At 43.9% G+C, this 25,763-nt stretch overlaps 1 protein-coding gene across 5 annotated transcripts in view; it reads right to left on the bottom strand.

Moving 5' to 3' along the window:
* The window catches only part of LOC124042112 (tyrosine-protein kinase JAK1-like), a 30,038-nt gene continuing 4,275 nt past the window's right edge, over positions 1 to 25,763 (bottom strand). For 3 of the 5 annotated variants that reach the window (XM_046360449.1, XM_046360450.1, XM_046360451.1), the window contains exons 4-25: positions 25,453 to 25,591; positions 25,165 to 25,328; positions 24,832 to 25,036; positions 24,499 to 24,651; positions 23,224 to 23,406; positions 22,881 to 23,038; positions 22,609 to 22,723; positions 22,196 to 22,385; positions 14,521 to 14,624; positions 13,534 to 13,689; positions 10,240 to 10,327; positions 9,311 to 9,438; positions 8,330 to 8,465; positions 8,083 to 8,234; positions 7,690 to 7,840; positions 6,286 to 6,380; positions 5,720 to 5,900; positions 5,515 to 5,639; positions 4,930 to 5,102; positions 3,913 to 4,030; positions 1,938 to 2,048; positions 1 to 1,148 (exon numbers count right to left, since the gene is read on the bottom strand). In XM_046360449.1, the coding sequence (XP_046216405.1) occupies positions 1,023 to 1,148; positions 1,938 to 2,048; positions 3,913 to 4,030; positions 4,930 to 5,102; positions 5,515 to 5,639; positions 5,720 to 5,900; positions 6,286 to 6,380; positions 7,690 to 7,840; positions 8,083 to 8,234; positions 8,330 to 8,465; positions 9,311 to 9,438; positions 10,240 to 10,327; positions 13,534 to 13,689; positions 14,521 to 14,624; positions 22,196 to 22,385; positions 22,609 to 22,723; positions 22,881 to 23,038; positions 23,224 to 23,406; positions 24,499 to 24,651; positions 24,832 to 25,036; positions 25,165 to 25,328; positions 25,453 to 25,591 (3,151 nt within the window). In that variant the 3' untranslated portion in view covers positions 1 to 1,022. Of the gene's footprint in view, positions 1,149 to 1,937; positions 2,049 to 3,912; positions 4,031 to 4,929; positions 5,103 to 5,512; positions 5,640 to 5,719; positions 5,901 to 6,285; positions 6,381 to 7,689; positions 7,841 to 8,082; positions 8,235 to 8,329; positions 8,466 to 9,310; positions 9,439 to 10,239; positions 10,328 to 13,533; positions 13,690 to 14,520; positions 14,625 to 22,195; positions 22,386 to 22,608; positions 22,724 to 22,880; positions 23,039 to 23,223; positions 23,407 to 24,498; positions 24,652 to 24,831; positions 25,037 to 25,164; positions 25,329 to 25,452; positions 25,592 to 25,763 lie in introns of those variants that run through there. The other 2 variants (XM_046360452.1, XR_006840046.1) reach the window with 2 other exon arrangements.

Here is a 25,763-nt window from a genome sequence, read left to right as displayed (position 1 = left end):
ATAGATTGATTATGTTTTACTGGTAATGGGGACATACGGAAATGCCAACAAAATACATTTTTGGTCAGTGTGGTGTGTGACCTTTCTTTAACTAGGTAAGTTAGTTAAGAACAAATTCTTATTTACAATGACGGCCAAACCCGGAAGACGCTGGGCCAATTGTGCATTGCCCTACGGTACTCCCAATCACGGCCGGATGTGATACAGCCTGGATTTGAACCAGGGACTGTAGTGACGCCTCTTGCACTAAGATGCAGTGCCTTAGACCTCTGCGTCCGTGTGTGTGTTAAATATTTAACTGTACTATAATCCTTAAACAGCTGCTAAAATTTCAGTTTGTTTTTGGCAAGGAAAATATGGGATATCGGTCATAAATGTCTTATCAGTGCATCACTAGAATTATTATCTATTCATCTATGTCGGCTTCGTCAGGTCAGACAGCCAGTCCATCTCCGTGCCTCTCGTCCAGCTGCAGCTTCAGCTTCGTCAGATCAGACAGCCAGTCCATCTCCTCCGTGCCTCTCGTCCAGCTGCAGCTTCAGCTTCGTCAGATCAGACAGCCAGTCCATCTCCTCCGTGCCTCTCGTCCAGCTGCAGCTTCAGCTTCGTCAGGTCAGACAGCCAGTCCATCTCCTCCGTGCCTCTCATCCAGCAGCAGCTTTGTCAGGTCAGACAGCCAGTCCGTCTCCTCCGTGCCTCTCGTCCAGCTGCAGCTTCAGCTTCGTCAGGTCAGACAGCCAGTCCGTCTCCTCCATGCCTCTCGTCCAGCTGCAGCTTCAGCATCGTCAGGTCAGACAGCCAGTCCATCTCCTCCATGCCTCTCGTCCAGCTGCAGCTTCGTCAGGTCAGACAGCCAGTCCATCTCCTCTGTGCCTCTCATCCAGCTTCAGCTTTGTCAGGTCAGACAGCCAGTCCGTCTCCTCCATGCCTCTCGTCCAGCTGCAGCTTCAGCATCGTCAGGTCAGACAGCCAGTCCATCTCCTCCATGCCTCTCTTCCAGCTGCAGCTTCAGCTTCGTCAGGTCAGACAGCCAGTCCGTCTCCTCCGTGCCTCTCATCCAGCAGCAGCTCCAGCTCTGTGATCAGGTCTTTGAACAGAATCCTGTTCTCCGGGGAACTCTCCCAACACCTCCTCATCAGAGAGTATACCTGCACACACACACAGAAGTGCAAAGACCAGAGTCCAGATATAAAAATCTTCAAACCTTTTTTTTTTTTTTTTGGGGGGGGGGGGGGGGTCGCGAAGCATAACAAATAAATATCCTGCAAGCTAAGGGTCAAAACGCTGCTAAGATAAACACACCCGGGAAGACATGTTTATCCTTGTGGATGCAATTTTCCTTTTTATGCTGACTTACATCGGCGTTGATAACGAGCAACCTGCTCAAAGCCATTAGATATGCAGGTTGTTCTATTCCTACTCATTCCTATTGAGGAGTGTTATTTTTATACATGTGTCAGATCTTAATTTGATCACCCTGTTGTTGCAAGAAAGTTCCTGCAGGAAATGCAAACTTGTCATGTATTTAAGGTTTAAAAAGGCTTCTAAAGTTTTTAATTTCCACTTTTAAAATATCAGACTTGATTTGTCCTAACAAAACATGTATAAACCCCTACAAAAATGTCAGTTAATTATAATCCACATAATAATTCCCATTTCCTGTTGCTGTAGGATTATTTTCCTGCTGTGAGAAACTGGTCAAATTAAGATCCTACAACTGTAGAGTAACACTACTGACTTTGTATTTAGAAAGGGTGCTAATTAGCTTTGGTGTATGGTGAAGTTGCTCCTAGACACTGATCGTGGGTCAGTGTAGCAATTTTTCTCACTAATGATTAAGGTTAGGATCAGGGGAGGGGAAGCTGATCCTAGATCTGTACCTAGAGGAACGACTACAGCCTTTGCGGGCAGGTTACACCATTCCCCAGTTCTCTTACCGCATCCGGGCAGTGAGGTGGACAGGGCAGCCTCCTGCCGGCCATCAGCACTTCCACCAATTGGGTGATATTCATCTGACCCTGGATTGGACGAAGCATCTCCAAGAATACCTGTGGACAACCATAACATATGATCAAAACCAAAACAGATGAAACACTGGTCCTACGCTCCAGTTCGATCCCTACCAACACCACAGTCGTTTCTCCCAAAGTATACACTTATGCACTCTTCTCATGCATTTAGAAGCATTGGATTGGTACAAGCATGGGGGAGGAGTTTCTAGTCATTTCCTTTATAAATCCATGAAGGATTGGTACAAGCATGGGGGAGGAGTTTCTAGTCATTTCCTTTATAAATCCATGAAGGATTGGTACAAGCATGGGGGAGGAGTTTCTAGTCATTTCCTTTATAAATCCATGAAGGATTGGTACAAGCATGGGGGAGGAGTTTCTAGTCATTTCCTTTATAAATCCATGAAGGATTGGTACAAGCATGGGGGAGGAGTTTCTAGTCATTTCCTTTATAAATCGACGAAGGGAAGTGGAAAAGTGCACCGCTCAGAGTATTGAACTTCAGAATTATTTTACCCCAAAACAGACAGACGCTAGTTTAATTAACTAAGACTAGGATAAATCATCAGATACATGTTAACAGGTCTGACCCCTGGTATCTCATCAGGTACATGTTAACAGGTCTGACCCCTGGTATCTCATCCGGTACATGTTAACAGGTCTGACCCCTGGTATCTCATCAGGTACATGTTAACAGGTCTGACCCCTGGTATCTCATCAGATACATGTTAACAGGTCTGACCCCTGGTATCTCATCAGATACATGTTAACAGGTCTGACCTCTGGTATCTCATCAGATACATGTTAACAGGTCTGACCTCTGGTATCTCATCAGGTACATGTTAACAGGTCTGACCCCTGGTATCTCATCAGGTACATGTTAACAGGTCTGACCCCTGGTATCTCATCAGGTACATGTTAACAGGTCTGACCCCTGGTATCTCATCAGGTACATGTTAACAGGTCTGACCCCTGGTATCTCATCAGGTACATGTTAACAGGTCTGACCCCTGGTATCTCATCAGATACATGTTAACAGGTCTGACCCCTGGTATCTCATCAGGTACATGTTAACAGGTCTGACCCCTGGTATCTCATCAGGTACATGTTAACAGGTCTGACCCCTTGTATCTCATCAGATACATGTTAACAGGTCTGACCCCTGGTATCTCATCAGGTACATGTTAACAGGTCTGACCCCTGGTATCTCATCAGGTACATGTTAACAGGTCTGACCCCTTGTATCTCATCAGATACATGTTAACAGGTCTGACCCCTGGTATCTCATCAGGTACATGTTAACAGGTCTGACCCCTGGTATCTCATCAGGTACATGTTAACAGGTCTGACCCCTGGTATCTCATCAGGTACATGTTAACAGGTCTGACCCCTGGTATCTCATCAGGTACATGTTAACAGGTCTGACCCCTGGTATCTCATCAGGTACATGTTAACAGGTCTGACCCCTGGTACATGTTAACAGGTCTGACCCTGGTATCTCATCAGATACATGTTAACAGGTCTGACCCCTGGTATCTCATCAGATACATGTTAACAGGTCTGACCCCTGGTATCTCATCAGATACATGTTAACAGGTCTGACCCCTGGTATCTCATCAGATACATGTTAACAGGTCTGACCCCTGGTATCTCATCAGATACATGTTAACAGGTCTGACCCCTGGTATCTCATCAGATACATGTTAACAGGTCTGACCCCTGGTATCTCATCACGTACATGTTAACAGGTCTGACCCCTGGTATCTCATCAGGTACATGTTAACAGGTCTGACCCCTGGTATCTCATCACGTACATGTTAACAGGTCTGACCCCTGGTATTTGTCAAATCAATAAAGTTTTAGGAATTTGTATTAACATATTTTCATAGTGAGGTTAACAAACCGTTGTGGGACTGCTGCTTGTCTCACAGTAGGTCAACAACTCATAGAGGGTCACTCCGAAGGACCACACGTCAGACGCAGGGTAAAACTTACAGTCCACCAGGCACTCGGGAGCGTACCTACAAGGCAACACATGGGTTAGGGCACAACGTAGCAAAATGTTCTGCAACCGAAAATAAGCGTTTCTTATTGGACATGTTTAGGTAGTTCCTTCCGGTTAGTTTTCTTCCTGTTGGGTGTCAACTGCCTAATGAACCAATGTTAATATGTACATTTCAGTCACTTAGCAGACGCTCTTATGCAGAGCAAGAGCACATCAGATTTTTCACCTAGTCAGCTCAGGGATTCGAACCAGCAACCTCTCGGTTACTGGCCCTACACTCTACCGTTAGGCTACCTGCCGCCCATGTGAGTTAATGTAAATACACTGAGCCCCGTCCTGTTAACATCATAGGAGCGAAAATCAGTATTGAATCTGATCCCCTTGACTTTTTCAACAAAAAAATTGCATTACAGCTTAATTCAAAAATGTATTCAATCAATCTACACACAATACCCCATAGTGACATCACAATACCCCATAGTGACATCACAATACCCCATAGTGACATCACAATACCCCATAATGCCAAATCGAAAAGTTTTTTACATAAGTATTCAGACCGCTTGCTATGAGACTTAATTATTTTTTAAATATTTGTATTTATCTAACTAGGCAAGTGAGTTAAGAACAAATTTTTATTTACAATGATGGCCTATCATTGAAGATCGGAGACTTTGGCCGGACGATGCTGGGCCAATTGTGCACCACCCCTGCTGAGGGGAGGACGGCTCATAATAATGGCTGGAACGGAGTCAATGGAATGGTATCAAACACATGGAAACCATGGAAACCATATGTTTGATGTTGTTGATACCTTTCCACTTGTACCGCTCCAGCCATTACCACGTGCCCGTCCTCCCCAATTAAGGTGTCACCAACCTCCTGTGTTGTCATTCTATGTATACATTTGCTCACCAGAACACAGGGCTGTCGGTCTCCTCTCTGACAGTGTAGTAACTCTTGTCCTCCTTCATGCTCTTGGTCAGGCCAAAGTCTCCGATCTTCACCGTGCTCTCGTTCTCCACCAGAACATTCCGAGCCGCCAGATCCCGGTGGATGAACCGCTGGGATCCCAAGTAATCCATTCCCTGAGACACACACACACACACACACACACACACACACACACACACACACACACACACACACACACACACACACACACACACACACACACACACACACACACACACACACACACACACACACACACACACACACACACACACACACACGTTTTTATAGTTTGTATAGCTATTTACCTGGCAGTCTTGTGCTTTTACTACGAGTCTTTGAAACATTTACCACAACATTCCATTTGGTACTAGGCAACAGTTACCAAGTAACAGAAAGTGCATTTAAAGTGCAATGGTTTAAATTCTGTCCAACTCTTTCCATCATCACAAACTGCAGTAAACACCTAATAGGATGGGATTAAAAAGGATGAAATTAAAATGTCATTCATTTTGGGGGTATTAATGAAGCTCCATACTACTACACCTGGCAGATCTGGAGGGCGTAGTGGAGGAGTCTCCTGAGGTCAGTCTGGTGTTTCCTCCAGGGCAGGTAGTCCTTCAGGCTCCCCGCTGGCAGGTACTCCATGATCAGCTTAGTGGTTCTCCCACCTAGACAGAGAAACACAGTGTTAACACAAACCCCGTCACTGGGATGAGGTGTGTGTGTGTGACTGCAGAGCTCTCCTCACCATCCTCGCTACACACTCCTCTGTATTTGACAATGTTGTGGTGGTAGAGTTCTCTCATGGTGTCTATCTCTCTCCACAGATGACCTCTGCTCTCTGGCTTCAGAGACTTGACCGCCACAAGCTGCCCTCGACCGTCCCCACAGGGGTCATACTGACACAACTCCACCTTGCCAAAGTGGCCCTGTGAATAGCACACACACACACACACACACTTTAAAGAATAATGCCACAGACATCGTGAACCATTTTGATGAAAGCCATACAGGTACAGTTTATATCCACACACTGTTACATACCACAATCATCACATTACAGGGGAACAAACTGATTCATAAAACAAACCGCCACCCCATTATATTTAAATAAAAAAATGTATATTTATAGCTAATATTCTGGGTTCTGATTGGGAAAGACAATTGAACTAAGCTCATGAGACATTTAGAAGTGATATTCTTCAACAATCATTGGCTGGAAGTCCAACAATGGATGTATTGTACCAATCACAGATTACCCCTTTAATGTGGACATGCACCCCAAAAGTCTACATGTATTAGGAGTCTCCCTACCTCACCCAGGTCTTTGATTTTCCTGAGGAACCTGGTTTCAAACACGGTGGGGTCCACTTCCTGGATGGGCACCCTACCAGGAGGCAGAGCTGGGTCTGGGGGAGGGGCCACAGAGGCAGGGCTATACTACTTATACTCAGACATTTCCTATAATATAAACACAGGCACGTGCACACACACTTGTCCACATATACACATTTGAGAGAGCGGGACCGAAAAAGATGACAATGACAAGAGTGAAGGTGTCACAGAGACAAACAGGGGGAAGGCCACACAGAGAAACAGAGGGAAGGCCACACAGAGAAACAGAGGGAAGGCCACACAGAGAAACAGAGGGAAGGCCACACAGAGAAACAGAGGGAAGGCCACAGAGAAACAGAGGGAAGGCCACACAGAGAAACAGAGGGAAGGCCACACAGAGAAACAGAGGGAAGGCCACACAGAGAAACAGAGGGAAGGCCCACAGAGAAACAGAGGAAACAGAGAGGGAAGGCCACACAGAGAAACAGAGGGAAGGAACAGAGGGAAGGCCACACAGAGAAACAGAGGGAAGGCCACACAGAGAAACAGAGGGAAGGCCACACAGAGAAACGGAGGGAAGGCCACACAGAGAAACAGAGGGAAGGCCACACAGAGAAACAGAGGGAAGGCCACACAGAGAAACAGAGGGAAGGCCACACAGAGAAACAGAGGGAAGGCCACACAGAGAAACGGAGGGAAGGCCACACAGAGAAACGGAGGGAAGGCCACACAGAGAAACGGAGGGAAGGCCACACAGAGAAACGGAGGGAAGGCCACACAGAGAAACGGAGGGAAGGCCACACAGAGAAACAGAGGGAAGGCCACACAGAGAAACAGAGGGAAGGCCACACAGAGAAACAGAGGGAAGGCCACACAGAGAAACAGAGGGAAGGCCACACAGAGAAACAGAGGGAAGGCCACACAGAGAAACAGAGGGAAGGCCACACAGAGAAACAGAGGGAAGGCCACACAGAGAAACAGAGGGAAGGCCACACAGAGAAACGGAGGGAAGGCCACACAGAGAAACAGAGGGAAGGCCACACAGAGAAACAGAGGGAAGGCCACACAGAGAAACGGAGGGAAGGCCACACAGAGAAACGGAGGGAAGGCCACACAGAGAAACGGAGGGAAGACCACACAGAGAAACGGAGGGAAGACCACACAGAGAAACGGAGGGAACGCCACAGAGAAACTGAGGGAACGCGACAGAGATACTGAGGGAACGTGACAGAGAAACTGAGGGAACGTGACAGAGAAACTGAGGGAATGTGACAGAGAAACTGAGGGAAGGTCACAGAGAAACTGAGGGAAGGTCACAGAGAAACTGAGGGAATGTGACAGAGAGGGAAAAACATGGAAGATGAGTCCTCTTTATCCGCTTACTCTGCTCAGCCACCCCGGTGAGGTCCCTGACTATGGCCCTGAAGAAGGGCCTCCTCTTGGGGTCGTAGGTCATGCATTTGGTGATGAGCTCACCCAGCTGAGGGCAGGCTGGGGTCACCAGGGAACACTGGGCCGAGTAGAACACCTCCTTCTGCTCACAGAGAGAAAGATAGGAGACAGATCAGGAACCAAGACTTTGGGTATACAACAACAGGTGTATTCAATTAAATAACTCCAGAAAGACCTCCCCTCTGAAAGAGATATATCACCTGGGTAAATAAGGGATACATTCATGTTTTGTATGGGCAGTCTAGGGGGTGGTTGTGAGGGAGAGATCGTGTTGTTCGCTGTATGTTATTAATTCTGTTGTGTTGTGAGGGGAAGTGTGTGTACCTCTATGAGTTTCTTGTCTTTGAGAGGAGCCTCTCCATCATAGCAGATCTCCCACAGCGTGGTGCCGAAGCCCCACTTATCCACCGCAACACTCAGGACCTGGCTGTCCCTCACACACTCTGGGGCGATCCACGGGATCCTCTCCACACACTCTGTAATACAACACAGCCTCATCAGCTAGACACACACAAACTCTCTCTCACAAACTCTCTCTCTCTCACACACACAGACACACACACACACACACCTTGTCTGTTGAGTGCGGAGATGGGGACCCCAGGGCTACTGAGTTTGATGAAGGGCCCAGTCTCTCCCTCCAGGCCATCCCGCTCCACTAGGATGTTCTTAGCAGACACATAACCATGGACCAGCTTCTTATCCTCCTGAGAGGGAAATACAGGGAAGGGTCAGGTCCACAGCCATATAGACGTATACCACAGGAGGTTGGTGGCACCTGAGTTGGGGAGGACGGGCTCGTGGTAATAGCTGGAGTGGAATGGTACCAAATACATCAAACACATGGTTTCCATTTTCTCCGTTCCAGCTATTATTATGAGCTGTCCTCCACACAACAGCCTCCGCTGACATACAGACAAATATATAGCCACCCTTGCATGATTTCTTTCAAAATAAGTTGATATTTAACATGTAAAGAATGTACACATGTATTTGTTTGATTGACAACGGCACAGGACCAAGAAGGAAAAAAATTATAACTGAAATTAAGATCTTTCACGTGAAAGTCAAAAATGGCCTGGACTAAAATTATTCAAAATTTGGTTGGAAGCAATGATTTTTTGTTCAATGTATCATGTATTTTACCTGTGGTAAGTTGCAGGTGCCTATGTGGTAAAAAGAGCCATTCAACCAGTTTTGAAAAGAAAAAAACAGAACATTGTACTCCATTGTAAAGAGCAAAGTTGTCAATATATTTGACTGCATCTGTACAAGTTTTAACAAACGACTGTCTACTCCAGGTTGGCACCAAGTTCCCAGATGCTTACATTCTGGTAAGAATACAGACTGTAATGTTATCATGGCACATTTTTATGTCTGTTTTATACTATAGGGCCAACGTGAACCATACTGGACTGGCTCTGATATTTTCCTTGCATATTGTCCTTTCCAGCACAGTTCCATTAACTATGGTGGATGTGTAAGCAGGCCGTCCCAGTACAGCTAGGCTTGGCCCTATAGTGTGAATCAAGGTTGATTAATGGTTTCTCACCAGGTAGCTGAGGACGCTGGCCAGTTGTTTGGCCACCTGGAATTTCCAGGAAGTGCTGAGTTGAAGACGACACCCCTTCATGAACACATCCAGAGGACCCAGCTTCACATGCTCCTCCACAATGATATCTGAACAGGGACCACACACAGGTTGAGGTCCCCAAAAAAGTCTAGCCCATTTTCAGATGTAAAAGCACTAGCAAATAGCTTTTCTTCTTTTTAATTGTCAGAGATATTAAGTATTTTCCGCAACATATGGCATATTGCAAATGCAGACACTATGTCATTACATCATCATTCAGTGAAGCATGAAGTAAACAGCAGTATCTAAGAACTTATCACGTTGTAGCAGATACTCTGTTGCGAGTACATAGTCTAGCATCACAATCATCTACAATAACTTAGATTCATCCTGCGGCTTGTGGCATATCGCTGAGTGTCAGTTTAAGAATGAAGATAAAGGCCTCCTAGGTGGCGCAGTGGTCTAGGGCACTGCTTCCCTGGGTTCGCGCCCAGGCTCTGTCGCAGCCAGCCGTGACTGGGAGGTCTGTGGGGCGACGCACAATTGGCCTAGCGTTGTCCGGGTTAGTAGGGATATCCTTGTCTCATCGTGCACCAGCGACTCCTGTGGCGGGCCGGGCGCAGTGCACGCTAACCAAGGTAGCCAGGTGCACGGTGTTTCCTCCGACACATTGGTGCGGCTGGCTTCCGGGTTGGAGGCGCGCTGTGTTAAGAAGCACTGCGGCTTGGTTGGGATATGTTTCGGAGGATGCAAGGCTTTCGACCTTCGTCTCTCTCGAGCCCGTACGGGAGTTGTAGCGATGAGACAAGATAGTAGCCACTAACAATTGGATACCATGAAAATTGGGGAGAAAAGGGGGTTAAAAAAGAATGAAGACAAGAGGAATGGTGGAAGGAAGGGCGACTTACTGTCCTGGTTGCGAACACAGACGCCGTGCAGCAGAGCGATGTGTTGGTGGGACACCTGACGCATCATACTGACAGTCTCAAAGAAAGCCTGACGGAAAGAGGTCAGAGGTAAAAGGTCAAAGAAAGCCTGACGGAAAGAGCTCAGGGGTAAAAGGTCAAAGAAAGCCTGACGGAAAGAGCTCAGAGGTAAAAGGTCAAAGAAAGCCTGACGGAAAGAGCTCAGAGGTAAAAGGTCAAAGAAAGCCTGATCAATGTCAAAAGGTCAAAGAAACAAAGTCAGACAGGTAATGGAGGAAGGAAATGTGGACTAAAAGTAAAAGATACCTTAGTAAAAGTAAAGCCCAGTAAAATTAGCAAAGCGCATGGCTCGCCCTCTATCTTTTTCCTGTGGTTGTCATTTAAATCTCGATGGATTGATTTTACTCCTGTGACTCTTTCATACTCTTGCTTGTGCTTGAAGTTATTTCCAGGTAATGCTACAACCGAGGAAATGTTACAAACAGACCTGTCTCCTCAGAGGAAGGGGAGGACCATACTCCTCAGTGAATTTCATAAAACTAAATGTTTTTAAACATTAAAAAAAAGGTATTTTTTTTAGATAAAATCTTTCTAAAATTAATCACCAAATAATAGTGTGTTTTAATTTATTAAAACACACTATTTTGCAATGGTCTACAGTAGCCTCAACAGCACTCTGTAGGGTCGTACCATGGTGTAGCCGGAGGCCAGCTTGCTTCTGTCCTCCTCTGGGTACATTGATGTCAATACAGTAATTATGACAACTTCTGGAGGATGTCCCCCAACCTATCAGAGATTTTGCAGCATGAATTGACATGTTGTCAATTCAATCAAAGGATCAAAATAATGAATCTAGTACTGAATGTATAAACTACAGCTAGCTAGCACTGCAGTGCATAACATGTGGTGAGCAGTTGACTCAGAGAGAGAGAAAGACAATATTTGAACAGTTTTTAACTAATTCATTTATTCCAAAATGAAGGAGAAGCGAGAGAGAGAGATTTTTTTCCAGTTTTACTTAGCTAGCAAATACAGCTAGCTAGTTTAGCCTGCTCAAACAACGGGATACTATGTTAGCTAGCTGGCTATGACTATCCAACACAACACTGGAACTCTTCCAAGTCAAGGTAAGCTTTTGGTTTTAAAAATGTATTGCCACTGGGCCCCCCGGTGTAAGTTCTAAACTGCTTACTGACTGTACACTGTAATGTTAACGCATGATTGTAGCGGGTTTACTAACGCGTTAGTTCTACTAGCTATGTTGACTATGACGTTAGCTAATATGGTGACAACGATGTAGGCTGTGTGTAGTGGTTATGACATGGTTTGGCTTGGAAAGGTTTTTTTCACCTGACCACATACAGCTGGTGTGTTGTGCATTGAAGTCCATAAGCGAAGGCAAAAGTTGAGAGGAGACCGCGTAGATGGGAGAAGGAATACAACATGGCTGCTATGAAAGTAAACTGTGTTCAGCGGGTGTATTCATTAAAGCCGATTCTGTTTTAAAAGAATGTCTTAAATGGAAGCAAACGGGGATAAATATATCTGAATTTGTCCAATAGAAACGTTTGTTTGCAGCTGTTGGACTAATGATTAAACCCTATATATCAGCTAGATGCAGACAACAGTGTGCAACAATGTATTGAATGTGTCACTGTCTGTCACCTCAAATGTTTCTCTCGACATGGATGCACCTATGTTGTAATCGTTCATCCATAAGCTAGGTTGTAGCCAAAGAACATTTGAGTATCATGTAAACCTGAACCTATCGCTGTTACATTGAACTGGGTGAATGGAATATGAAAGACAGTCATCCAATATTTTGTAATAGAAATAAGGTCATGATCATTATTATTATTTATTTTTAATCTCCCTCCCTCATCTTAAAACGGCACGGACCACAAATGCCTGTCAAACACACCCCGGTAATGGCTGAAATGGACTCAACGGAATATACTGTCTTTGCATTGCATTTATAAGAACGCTAAAGCTTAGTCTGGGATTGAACACATTGTCTCCACACTTACATCAGAAGAAAGAGCACTTTATTTTGATAGGTGTTCATTTTATTATTTTTTATTTTTTTCCCTTCTTTTTACACAGTTGAAATGTTAACAAATTTCGATGTGATGAAATGAAAGCAACATTCGTAAGTGAACATTCGGATTATGGTGATATATAAATAGGTGTAATCTAGAGCCAAACCTGTTGATTTTTAATCTTAGACTATCCTGCTATTAAATTATGCAAAGAGAACGTGACAACCACAGTAATTAATGAGTCACTCTAGACAGCGCAGGTGAGTGCAGGTAGGCCTAGACAGCGCAGGTGAGTGCAGGTAGGCCTAGACAGCGCTGGTGAGTGCAGGTAGGCCTAGACAGCGCAGGTGAGTGCAGGTAGGCCTAGACAGCGCAGGTGAGTGCAGGTAGGCCTAGACAGCGCAGGTGAGTGCAGGTAGGCCTAGACAGCGCAGGTGAGTGCAGGTAGGCCTAGACAGCGCAGGTGAGTGCAGGTAGGCCTAGACAGCGCAGGTGAGTGCAGGTAGGCCTAGACAAAGTCAGTTTTGGAGGTTGTTCCACCCCTTTATGGTAATGTTTATTTGTCCGTGCCAGTAAAATGTTTTATGTCCTATAATTCAATCAAAATCTGTTGGATTTAAACATTTCTAAAAGTTTAGAGAGTATGTTCATCCAACTGTTTCATTCCTTCAAATTAACAAATTTTGTTTACCGTTGCTAGTAAAGTACTAGTAAAAGTCTAAAAGTATCTGGTTTTAAATCTACAGTGGTGGAAAAAGTACTCAATTGTCATACTTGAGTAAAATGTTCAAATTCCTTATAAGTAAACCAGATGGCACCATTTTCTTTTTTGTTTTTATTTATGGTCAGACAGGGACACACTCAAACACTCAGACATAATTTGCGAACTCAGTATTTGTATTTAGTGAGTCTGCCAGATCAGAAGCAGTAGGGAAGATAAGTGTGTGAATTGGAACATACTGCTGTGCTGCCTAATGGAACAAGTACTTTTGGGTGTCAGAGAAAATGTACAGGAGTAAAAGATAGAGATTGTCTTTAGGAAGGTAGTAAGTAGTCAAATTTGTCAAAAATATAAAGAGTAAAAGAACAAATACCCCAAAATACAACTTAAGTAGTACTTTAAAAAACATGTATACTTAAGTACTTTACACCACTGTGTGAATGTCAATCAAATATATTTATAAAGCCCCTTATATTTATACAGAACGTGTGAGGGTGTGCACGCGCTTGTTCTCACCATAGAGATGTCCCTGTGTTGGGACCGCAGCATTTTCAGGACCACTTTGACCTGGTGGTGGGTTTGGGAACCCCACACATCCTTCTCTTCCTCACACTTTATCTTCAGTTTGCCAGCATAGATGTTAGTTCTGGTGCCACAGCCCAAGTGCTCCTCCTAGATAGACATATGGGAGACATAGACCTGGTTAATGACAGACATATGGGAGACATAGACCTGTTTAATGACAGACATATGGGAGACATAGACCTGGTTAATGACAGACATATGGGAGACATAGACCTGTTTAATGACAGACATATGGGAGACATAGACCTGGTTAATGACAGACATATGGGAGACATAGACCTGGTTAATGACAGACATATGGGAGACATAGACCTGGTTAATGACAGACATATGGGAGACATAGACCGGGTTAATGACAGACATATGGGAGACATAGACCTGGTTAATGACAGACATATGGGAGACATAGACCTGGTTAATGACAGACATATGGGAGACATAGACCTGGTTAATGACAGACATATGGGAGACATAGACCTGGTTAATGACAGACATATGGGAGACATAGACCTGGTTAATGACAGAAAAGGAAAACTGTTGAGGTCAAACAAATGAATGAAAAAGGTAGCATTGCCAGTGTAGGGCATCCTGTGCGCACACACACATACTGTACACAGCCTAGCATGAAAACACGCATGCATACATTTTTTATTTAAAAACATATTTAACTGGCCTATCCCGTCCAAACACTAACCCAGATGGCGCTGGGCCAATTGTGTGCCGCCCTATGAGACTCCCAATCCCGGCTGGTTGTGATACAGCCTGGAATCGAACCAGGGTCTGTGGTGACACCTCTAGCACTGAGATGCAGTGCCCTAGACCGCTGCGCCACTCGGGACCCCAATGCACACACACACACACACACACACACACACACACACACACACACACACACACACACACACACAGCACACACACCTGCAAAATGTCCTCTTTGAGGATCCTGTGGAAGATGAGTTGACTCTGTATGGGGTGTGTCGGCTCCGCCTCTCTCTTTGTCACGAACAGAAGGTTAGAGATTTCTAAAGAAAGCGAAAAACCACGCTGAAATAGGAAACAAAAGACACGCCAAACACATCCCTCTAAAGTGAGATGAGGTAACAGAGAAAACCACGGTTACTGAGCAACATTTCCTGTTTGATATTGGTATGAACAAAAGAACTCATCCAGCGCAGGGGCCTCATTTCTAACCGTTGTGTAAATGTAACACTAAATATCCGCGTGCACCATTTCTGAAAAGACCGCGCACGCTCAAAGATAGAGATTTATAAACTTGGCACTCGTCATACAGAGCCTTCAGAAAGTATTCATACCCCTTGACTTATTCCACATTTTGTTGTGTTACAGCTTGAATTCAACATGACAATAAATACACTACCATTCAGAGTTCTGGGTCACTTAGAAATGTCCTTGTTTTTGAAAGAAAAGCACATTTTGGGTCCATTAAAATAACATCAAATTGATCAGAAATACAGTGTAAACATAGTAAATGACTACCAAAACGACAGATTTTTTATGGAATATCTACATAGGCCCATTATCAGCAACCATCCAATGGCACCTTGTGTTAGCTATTCCAAGTTTATCATTTTAAAAGGCTAATTGATCATTAGAAAAACCCTTTTGCAATTATGTTAGCACAGCTGAAAACTGTTGTGCTCATTAAAGAAGCACTAAAACTGGCCTTCTTTAGACTAGTTGAGTATCTGGAGCATCAGCATTTGTGGATTCGATTACAGACTCAAAATGGCCATAAACAAAGAGCTTTCTTCTGAAACTCGTCAGTCTATACTTGTTCTGAGAAATGAAGGCTATTCCATGCGAATTGCCAAGAAACTGAAGATCTCATACAACGCTCTAACCAGAATAGAAAGAGGAGTGGGAGGCCCCGGTGCACAACTGAGCAAGAGGACAAGTACATTAGAGTGTCTAGTTTGAGAAACAGATGCCTCACTGGCAGCTTCATTAAATAGTACCCGCAAAACACCAGTCTCAATGTCAACAGTGAAGAGGCGACTCTGGGATGCTGGCCTTCTAGGCAGAGTTGCAAAGAAAAAGCCATTTCTCAGACTGGCCAATAAAAAGAAAAGATTAAGATGGGCAAAAGAACACAGACAGTGGACAGAGGATCTCTGCCTAGACCTCTTCACTTCACTGTTGACGTTGAGACTCTTGAAGCTTGCCATAACAAAGGGGTTGAATACTTTTCAGTTTAGAATTTTTTGTGAATAAAAAAAATAAAAAATTCTACAAACAAAATTCCACTTTGACATGATGGGGTATTGTGTGTAGATCAATGACACAAAATGGCATTTTATATTCATGCTGTAACACGACAACATGGGGAAAAAGTAAAGGTCTGTGAATGCCTTCTGAAGGCTCTGTACATACGCATTTTCCACATTCTAAATCCGACCGGTCGTAAAATTGAGCGCGTGTGAACCGGGCATTATAACTCCGCCTGAAAAACGCCCCTCATTCACCTTTTATGGTGACAATAACAGCCTTATTTGCTGTATACTTTGGAAGTGTTGGAATTAGGCCTAGTAAATGGCGAACTTGATCAAATGTCTTTGGAGGTGTTGGAATTGGGCCTAGTAAATGGCGAACTTGATCAAATGTCTTTGGAAGTGTTGGAATTAGGCCTAGTAAATGGCGAACTTGATCAAATGTCTTTGGAGGTGTTGGAATTAGGCCTAGTAAATGGTGAACTTGATCAAATGTCTTTGGAGGTGTTGGAATTAGGCCTAGTAAATGGTGAACTTGATCAAATGTCTTTGGAGGTGTTGGAATTAGGCCTAGTAAATGGTGAACTTGATCAAATGTCTTTGGAGGTGTTGGAATTAGGCCTAGTAAATGGCGAACTTGATCAAATGTCTTTGGAGGTGTTGGAATTAGGCCTAGTAAATGGCGAACTTGATCAAATGTCTTTGGAGGTGTTGGAATTAGGCCTAGTAAATGGCGAACTTGATCAAATGTCTTTGGAGGTGTTGGAATTAGGCCTAGTAAATGGCGAACTTGATCAAATGTCTTTGGAAGTGTTGGAATTGGGCCTAGTAAATGGCGAACTTGATCAAATGTCTTTGGAGGTGTTGGAATTAGGCCTAGTAAATGGCGAACTTGATCAAATGTCTTTGGAGGTGTTGGAATTGGGCCTAGTAAATGGCGAACTTGATCAAATGTCTTTGGAGGTGTTGGAATTGGGCCTAGTAAATGGCGAACTTGATCAAATGTCTTTGGAGGTGTTGGAATTGGGCCTAGTAAATGGCGAACTTGATCAAATGTCTTTGGAAGTGTTGGAATTGGGCCTAGTAAATGGTGAACTTGATCAAATGTCTTTGGAAGTGTTGGAATTAGGCCTAGTAAATGGTGAACTTGATCAAATGTCTTTGGAGGTGTTGGAATTAGGCCTAGTAAATGGTGAACTTGATCAAATGTCTTTGGAAGTGTTGGAATTGGGCCTAGTAAATGGTGAACTTGATCAAATGTCTTTGGAAGTGTTGGAATTAGGCCTAGTAAATGGTGAACTTGATCAAATGTCTTTGGAGGTGTTGGAATTAGGCCTAGTAAATGGTGAACTTGATCAAATGTCTTTGGAAGTGTTGGAATTAGGCCTAGTAAATGGTGAACTTGATCAAATGTCTTTGGAAGTGTTGGAATTAGGCCTAGTAAATGGTGAACTTGATCAAATGTCTTTGGAAGTGTTGGAATTAGGCCTAGTAAATGGTGAACTTGATCAAATGTCTTTGGAAGTGTTGGAATTGGGCCTAGTAAATGGTGAACTTGATCAAATGTCTTTGGAGGTGTTGGAATTAGGCCTAGTAAATGGCGAACTTGATCAAATGTCTTTGGAGGTGTTGGAATTAGGCCTAGTAAATGGCGAACTTGATCAAATGTCTTTGGAGGTGTTGGAATTAGGCCTAGTAAATGGTGAACTTGATCAAATGTCTTTGGAAGTGTTGGAATTAGGCCTAGTAAATGGTGAACTTGATCAAATGTCTTTGGAAGTGTTGGAATTAGGCCTAGTAAATGGTGAACTTGATCAAATGTCTTTGGAAGTGTTGGAATTAGGCCTAGTAAATGGTGAACTTGATCAAATGTCTTTGGAAGTGTTGGAATTAGGCCTAGTAAATGGTGAACTTGATCAAATGTCTTTGGAGGTGTTGGAATTAGGCCTAGTAAATGGTGAACTTGATCAAATGTCTTTGGAGGTGTTGGAATTAGGCCTAGTAAATGGTGAACTTGATCAAATGTCTTTGGAAGTGTTGGAATTAGGCCTAGTAAATGGTGAACTTGATCAAATGTCTTTGGAAGTGTTGGAATTAGGCCTAGTAAATGGTGAACTTGATCAAATGTCTTTGGAAGTGTTGGAATTAGGCCTAGTAAATGGTGAACTTGATCAAATGTCTTTGGAAGTGTTGGAATTAGGCCTAGTAAATGGTGAACTTGATCAAATGTCTTTGGAAGTGTTGGAATTAGGCCTAGTAAATGGTGAACTTGATCAAATGTCTTTGGAAGTGTTGGAATTAGGCCTAGTAAATGGTGAACTTGATCAAATGTCTTTGGAAGTGTTGGAATTAGGCCTAGTAAATGGTGAACTTGATCAAATGTCTTTGGAAGTGTTGGAATTAGGCCTAGTAAATGGTGAACTTGATCAAATGTCTTTGGAAGTGTTGGAATTAGGCCTAGTAAATGGTGAACTTGATCAAATGTCTTTGGAAGTGTTGGAATTAGGCCTAGTAAATGGTGAACTTGATCAAATGTCTTTGGAAGTGTTGGAATTGGGCCTAGTAAATGGTGAACTTGATCAAATGTCTTTGGAAGTGTTGGAATTAGGCCTAGTAAATGGTGAACTTGATCAAATGTCTTTGGAAGTGTTGGAATTAGGCCTAGTAAATGGTGAACTTGATCAAATGTCTTTGGAAGTGTTGGAATTAGGCCTAGTAAATGGTGAACTTGATCAAATGTCTTTGGAGGTGTTGGAATTAGGCCTAGTAAATGGTGAACTTGATCAAATGTCTTTGGAGGTGTTGGAATTAGGCCTAGTAAATGGTGAACTTGATCAAATGTCTTTGGAGGTGTTGGAATTAGGCCTAGTAAATGGTGAACTTGATCAAATGTCTTTGGAAGTGTTGGAATTAGGCCTAGTAAATGGTGAACTTGATCAAATGTCTTTGGAAGTGTTGGAATTAGGCCTAGTAAATGGTGAACTTGATCAAATGTCTTTGGAAGTGTTGGAATTAGGCCTAGTAAATGGTGAACTTGATCAAATGTCTTTGGAAGTGTTGGAATTAGGCCTAGTGAATGGTGAACTTGATCAAATGTCTTTGGAAGTGTTGGAATTAGGCCTAGTAAATGGTGAACTTGATCAAATGTCTTTGGAAGTGTTGGAATTAGGCCTAGTAAATGGCGAACTTGATCAAATGTCTTTGGAAGTGTTGGAATTAGGCCTAGTAAATGGTGAACTTGATCAAATGTCTTTGGAAGTGTTGGAATTAGGCCTAGTAAATGGTGAACTTGATCAAATGTCTTTGGAAGTGTTGGAATTAGGCCTAGTAAATGGTGAACTTGATCAAATGTCTTTGGAAGTGTTGGAATTAGGCCTAGTAAATGGTGAACTTGATCAAATGTCTTTGGAGGTGTTGGAATTAGGCCTAGTAAATGGTGAACTTGATCAAATGTCTTTGGAAGTGTTGGAATTAGGCCTAGTAAATGGTGAACTTGATCAAATGTCTTTGGAGGTGTTGGAATTAGGCCTAGTAAATGGTGAACTTGATCAAATGTCTTTGGAAGTGTTGGAATTAGGCCTAGTAAATGGTGAACTTGATCAAATGTCTTTGGAGGTGTTGGAATTAGGCCTAGTAAATGGTGAACTTGATCAAATGTCTTTGGAAGTGTTGGAATTAGGCCTAGTAAATGGTGAACTTGATCAAATGTCTTTGGAAGTGTTGGCAGAATGTTTTCTTTTGTGGTGACATTTGTTGTATCTGACCGTTTCTGAAAGAAAAACAACTACAATTTGTTGTGGACCTGTAAACAGATCGTTTGAACATTTGAATTTCATTTGAATTTCATTTGAATTTCCCGGAACCTAAATATGCTACACTGCCCGCGAACTCTGAAACATTGATCTACTCTGATGAAAACTACAGTAGCCCTACTTGAAGTGGTATCCTACACACTTCCATGTTCAATTCTACTGTATGTTATAAACCACACTCCATGCCGGATGAAATTATAATAGCCTATCTACTAGGCCAAATTAAAATGAGAGATGCGCATGGTAATTTGTTGTATGGCTACTCAGGGAATAAGAACTCATCATGGGCAGAAAAGGTGAGGAATTTATTCTGCAATGGTTATGATATACACAGAGTGTACAAAACATTAGGTACACCTTCCTAATATTGAGTTGCACCCGTTTTGCCCTCAGAACAGCCTCAATTTTTCAGGGCATGGACTATAAGGTGTTGAAAGCGTTCCACAGGGATGCTGGCCCATGTTAACGCCAATGGTTTCCACAGTTGTGGCAAGTTGGCTGGATGTCCTATGTGTGGTAGACCATTCTTGATACACACTGGGAACTGTTGAGTGTGAAAAACCCAGCAGCGTTGCAGTTCTTGACCCTCTCAAACCGGTGTGCCTGGCACCTACTACCATACCCTATTCAAAGGCACTTAAATCTCATCTTGCCCATTCACTCCCTGAATGGCACACATTATCAAACCATGTTTTAATTGTCTCTAAACTTAAAAATCCTTCTTTAACCTGTCTCTTCCTCTTCATCTACACTGATTGAAGTGGATTTAACAGGTGACATCAATTAGCGATCATAGCTTTCACCTGGATTCACCTGGTCAGCCTGTCATGGAAAGAGCAGGTCTTCTTAATGTTTAGTCCACTCAGTGTAGAGTATGATGTTTGTAAATTAAATATTAACATTACCGTATTCAAACGTAGCCTACAAACGTCAATAGGAAAAGGTGAACCATCTGTTGTAGCGTAAAAACTGTGCTGCGGATTGAATCTTCACTAGTTGTAGGCCTATAGGCTATTTCACCAGTATGAAACCATATCAAATCAAATTTATTTATATAGCCCTTCGTACATCAGCTGATATCTCAAAGTGCTGTACAGAAACCCAGCCTAAAACCCCAAACAGCAAACAATGCAGGTGTAAAAGCATACCAATCAGAAATGGCGAAGAATGTATTCTGCAATGATCATGGAAATTAAATTAATCATAGAAAATATATGCCTGTTTTCTAATTATTTTAGAATGTAGGAATAACATAGGCCTAACTAGATTTTCGCTCTTCTCACTAATGGCAAATGATTGCATGATTTCATGAGTGTCATATTCTCCATCCAAGGCTACTGGGCTACATGGCTATTATGGCTACTGGGCTACATGGCTACTGGGCTACATGGCTATTATGGCTACTGGGCTACATGGCTATTATGGCTACATGGCTACTGGGCTACATGGCTACTATGGCTACTGGGCTATTATGGCTACATGGCTACTGGGCTATTATGGCTACTGGGCTATTATGGCTACTATGACTACTGGGCTACTATGGCTACTGGGCTATTATGGCTACTGGGCTATTATGGCTACAGGGCTACAGGGCTACAAGGCTACTTTTGCCTTCTTACAATATATCAACTACATGGTCTAAAGTTAGCGGGAGGAAAGGCACATTCTCATATTTTTATAAAAGCCAACTTTTGCGTGGAAACTGGCGCACGCATGTTTTGGGGCATATTTTGTGTGTACGTGATGTTTATAAATGAGGCCCCCTGGTGTATTGTATGGTATAATGTACCAATGCCTGTATGGTAATGATTTGCTGTGATGATAGTTTTGGGGCAGGGTATCATACCAAACCTCTGGACAGTACTATGGTAAGGCATTAGGTGCTATGGACAGGGTATCATACCATACCTCTGGGCTGGGGAGGACTATGGTAAGGCATTAGGTGCCATGGACAGGGTATCATACCATACCTCTGGGCTGGGGAGGGTAGGACTATGGTAAGGCATTAGGTGCCATGGACAGGGTATCATACCATACCTCTGGGCTGGGGAGGACTATGGTAAGGCATTAGGTGCCATGGACAGGGTATCATACCATACCTCTGGGCTGGGGAGGACTATGGTAAGGCATTAGGTGCCATGGACAGGGTATCATACCATACCTCTGGGCTGGGGAGGGTAGGACTATGGTAAGGCATTAGGTGCCATGGACAGGGTATCATACCATACCTCTGGGCTGGGGAGGGTAGGACTATGGTAAGGCATTAGGTGCCATGGACAGGGTATCATACCATACCTCTGGGCTGGGTAGGACTATGGTAAGGCATTAGGTGCCATGGACAGGGTATCATACCATACCTTTGGGCTGGGGAGGGTAGGACTATGGTAAGGCATTAGGTGCTATGGACAGGGTATCATACCATACCTCTGGGCTGGGGAGGACTATGGTAAGGCATTAGGTGCCATGGACAGGGTATCATACCATAGCTCTGGGCTGGGGAGGGTAGGACTATGGTAAGGCATTAGGTGCCATGGACAGGGTATCATACCATACCTCTGGGCTGGGGAGGGCAGGCCTTGCGGAGCTGGAAGAAGCCTCTGTCTGTACTGAGAGTCTGGCCCCTCAGCTGTTCCGTCAGCTCCCTGAGGGAGGGCTGCCTCAGGTCCGTGCCATTCAGGCTGTAGCCCTCCGGGCCCACCTCGATCTTAAAGCTACGGTACGGATGACTATTGGTCAGGTCCACCTACAGCAGCCAAGAGGAGAAAGAGGTTAGAGAGCAATACATCAGTCCATTTATTAACACAGGAATTCATACAGCAACAAAGTATCACAATTCAGTTCAGGCAAATTATGGTCACTAACAAGATAGACCCGTTTTCAAAATAAATAAATATACGATTGTCTTAAAATGAGAGTCGTTGTATACATGACTGTGGGTGAGGCAGGTGGTGTTTGTGGTGCTGTACCTCGTTGCCTGTGACAGTCAGGAGGATGTGGTCATAGTTGATGCAGCTCCAGCGCAGGACGTACATGCCCTCCTCATCGCCCTCCTGACGCAGCTTGTGGGAGGTGTAGTCCATGCTGGAAGGGGAGGGGCCAAAAGGGTTGGATCAATTCAGTTCTACACTAGTATAGAAGTATTATTATATCAATATCTGTATAAATCAAACAAATTTGACTATAGAACTACTACATGTTCTCTATCCAATGACAACTGAATGGGGATATTTAAACTCACCTGATTGGCCCATGACAGCCTTCCTGCAGGTTCCGCACCACAGAGGGAGGGGCCACGTCTGTACACAGGAAGTGATGTGCGTCCACCGTCAGACGGAAGTATCCATCAATAAGGGCGGCAAAAGACAACGCCTCTGCATGGAAACCCAGGCCCAGTTCCTGTGGTAGAAATAAAGTGACAAACGAAGAAGGTGAATGTCCAACGTAACAATGGGCACAAAGAGAATACACCAACGTAATGTAAAGCAATGGAACTTAGCCTCATTCAAGATCGCTCATTCAGATACTATTAACCATTTTGCTAAATAAGTTTTCCCTGAAACTTCAAAACAATGAAACTCTACCATATTTTTGTTGTCCTGCTTGTGGACAGTGACTGCGGAGCCCTTGATGTTGATGTGTGTGATCTCATGGAAATCGGAGAAGGTTTTCCAGTCGTTCGAAACGCCTTGAGGTGGTTTGTTCGTCAGGTTGATGTTGGTTTTGTGCTTTAGGGATTTTTTCTTCTCTTTGGCAGTCCATGCATTCTGAGAAATAGATGAACATAACATTTTTTTATCTCTTGATAAACAAAATACCAGACGATGATCGTGGACTACAGGAAAAATAGGACTGACTACGAAGCCATTCCCATTGACGGGGCTGCAGTGGAGCAGGTTGAGACCTTCAAGTTCCCTGGTCATCACCAACAAATGTGAATGGTCCAAGTACACCAAGACAGTCATGAAGAGGGCAGGACAAAACCTATTCCCCTCAGGAAACTGACAAGATTTGGCATGGGTCCTCAGATCCTCAAAAGGTTCTACAGCTGCACCATCGAGAGAATCCTGACTGGTTGCATCACTGCCTGGTATGGCAACTGCTCGGCCATTTGACCGCAAGGACCTACAGAGGGTAGTGCGAATGGCCCAGTACATCACTGGGGCCAAGTTTCCTGCCATCCAGGACCTCTATACCAGGCGGTGTCAGAGAAAGGCCCTAATAATTGTCAAAGACTTCAGCCACCCTAGACAGACTGTTCTCTCTGCTACCGCACGGCAAGCGGTACCGGAGCATCAAGTCTAGGTCCAAGAGGCTTCTAAACAGCTTCTACCCCCAAGCCATAAGACTATTGAACATTTAGTCAAATGGCTACTCACTCTTTACACCACTGCTACTCTCTGTTGTAATCTATGCATAGTCACTTTAATAACTCTACCTACATGTACATACTACCTCAACTAACCGGTGCCCTCACACATTGACTCTGTACAGGTAGCCCCCTGTATATAGTCTCCACATTGACTCTGTACATGTAGCCCCCTGTATATAGTCTCCACATTGACTCTGTATAGGTAGCCCCCTGTATATAGTCTCCACATTGACTCTGTACAGGTAGCCCCCTGTATATAGTATCACTATTGTTATTCCACTGCTGCTCTTTCATTACTTGTTACTTTTATTCTTATCTGTAATTTTTTTAAACTGCATTGTTGGTTAGGGGCTAGTAAGTAAGCATTTAACTGTAAGGTCTACACCCGTTGTATTCAGCATGTGACTAATAAGTAATAAATACAATACAGATAGATACAAGGTGTGCCATAATTTACACATTATAAGTGCCAAAATAATATACTCACTGTCACATTCTGTAGCTTCCTCCGCCACTTGATCCCTGTATTTCCAGACACAAGGACTTGGTACTGGGTGGGCTGACCCTGGTTACAGGAAGTGGGTGTTCCTTGGATCTCCCCTTCGCTGTCCGTCACACGGAGCACTTTGGGCTCGTACTCCTTGTATTGATGAGACAGGACACCATTTTGTTAGCTTCAGGAACTTCTTTACACAGACCTTAGACTATCGGAGTACCACCTGGTTCTGTCTTTGGCCCAGCGCAATTTTTTTTTCTGAGAGTGAGTCTAAACACGGTTGCACAGAGCATTATGGGTACTGTAGTACATCTTGCTACACACCTCACAGCCGAACCCACAGGTCAGAGTTTCCAATGTAGCTAGGTATTTGACCTTGATGTCGTGCGTGCTGACGTTGTCACTCTGCACTGTGTTGTTGTTGAACTCGCTGAGGAAGTCCTGGAACACCCGGGAGATACGGAGTCGGGTCAGGAAGTTGCGCTGCTTGATGATTTGGTTCACTCTATCTGGGATATATTTCTTATAGCTGGGTGGGATGGAAGGAGTCGTGTGTGAGTCGGGGGTGTGTGTGTGTGTGCATGAGCATAAATGGTTGCGTATTAAGAAAGATGGTAAACGGTTTAATTTTGAGCCTCTGGGATTGTGACTGGTTACCTGATTTGCCCTGCTACACCAGGGATGACGATGTTGTTGTCCAGGGCATGGTGTGAGATAGACAACACTGCCATCCCCAGGCACTCATTCTCAATATAGTGGACCTCCTCTTCATTCTGAGGGTTACCCAGTGTGGCCCACCCCTTCAGGAAGTCATGCTGACCCTGGGAAAATCAAAACACACAAACACACGATTCAAGATATATGATTGTGTATGCTAAAGCAATCCATTTGAGTATATACCCGTTTTAAACTGTGTGAAAATATGTTTGGAGTGTGAGAGGATACCTGGGCAAACAGATACTTCAGTGAGGCAGTGTCAAGGAGGGGGTTACCCTCTGGTTCATTGCTGTTCTTACTCTTGAGGGTGTGTCTGCAAACACGTGGCACACTCTCATTCGCACCATGCCAGTTGGTGAAGTAGAACCTGAATAAAGAGATCAGGGTAATCTTTAAAAAAAAGGTATTTCACTGTCAGTTTGAACGTTTTGTAAGAAAGAAATGGTTAACTCAACAAGTTTGTTGAATTTACAGACCAACTAGCTGCTGTATCCTAAAATGGTCCCTCTTCAATAGTTGTGACAAACTGAGGAGTAGCT

Source organism: Oncorhynchus gorbuscha, linkage group LG08, assembly GCF_021184085.1.
Source record: "Oncorhynchus gorbuscha isolate QuinsamMale2020 ecotype Even-year linkage group LG08, OgorEven_v1.0, whole genome shotgun sequence".
Classification (NCBI taxonomy): domain Eukaryota; kingdom Metazoa; phylum Chordata; class Actinopteri; order Salmoniformes; family Salmonidae; genus Oncorhynchus; species Oncorhynchus gorbuscha.
Note: the sequence above shows the minus strand (reverse complement) of the source record. Positions and strands in the feature narration are given on the sequence as shown.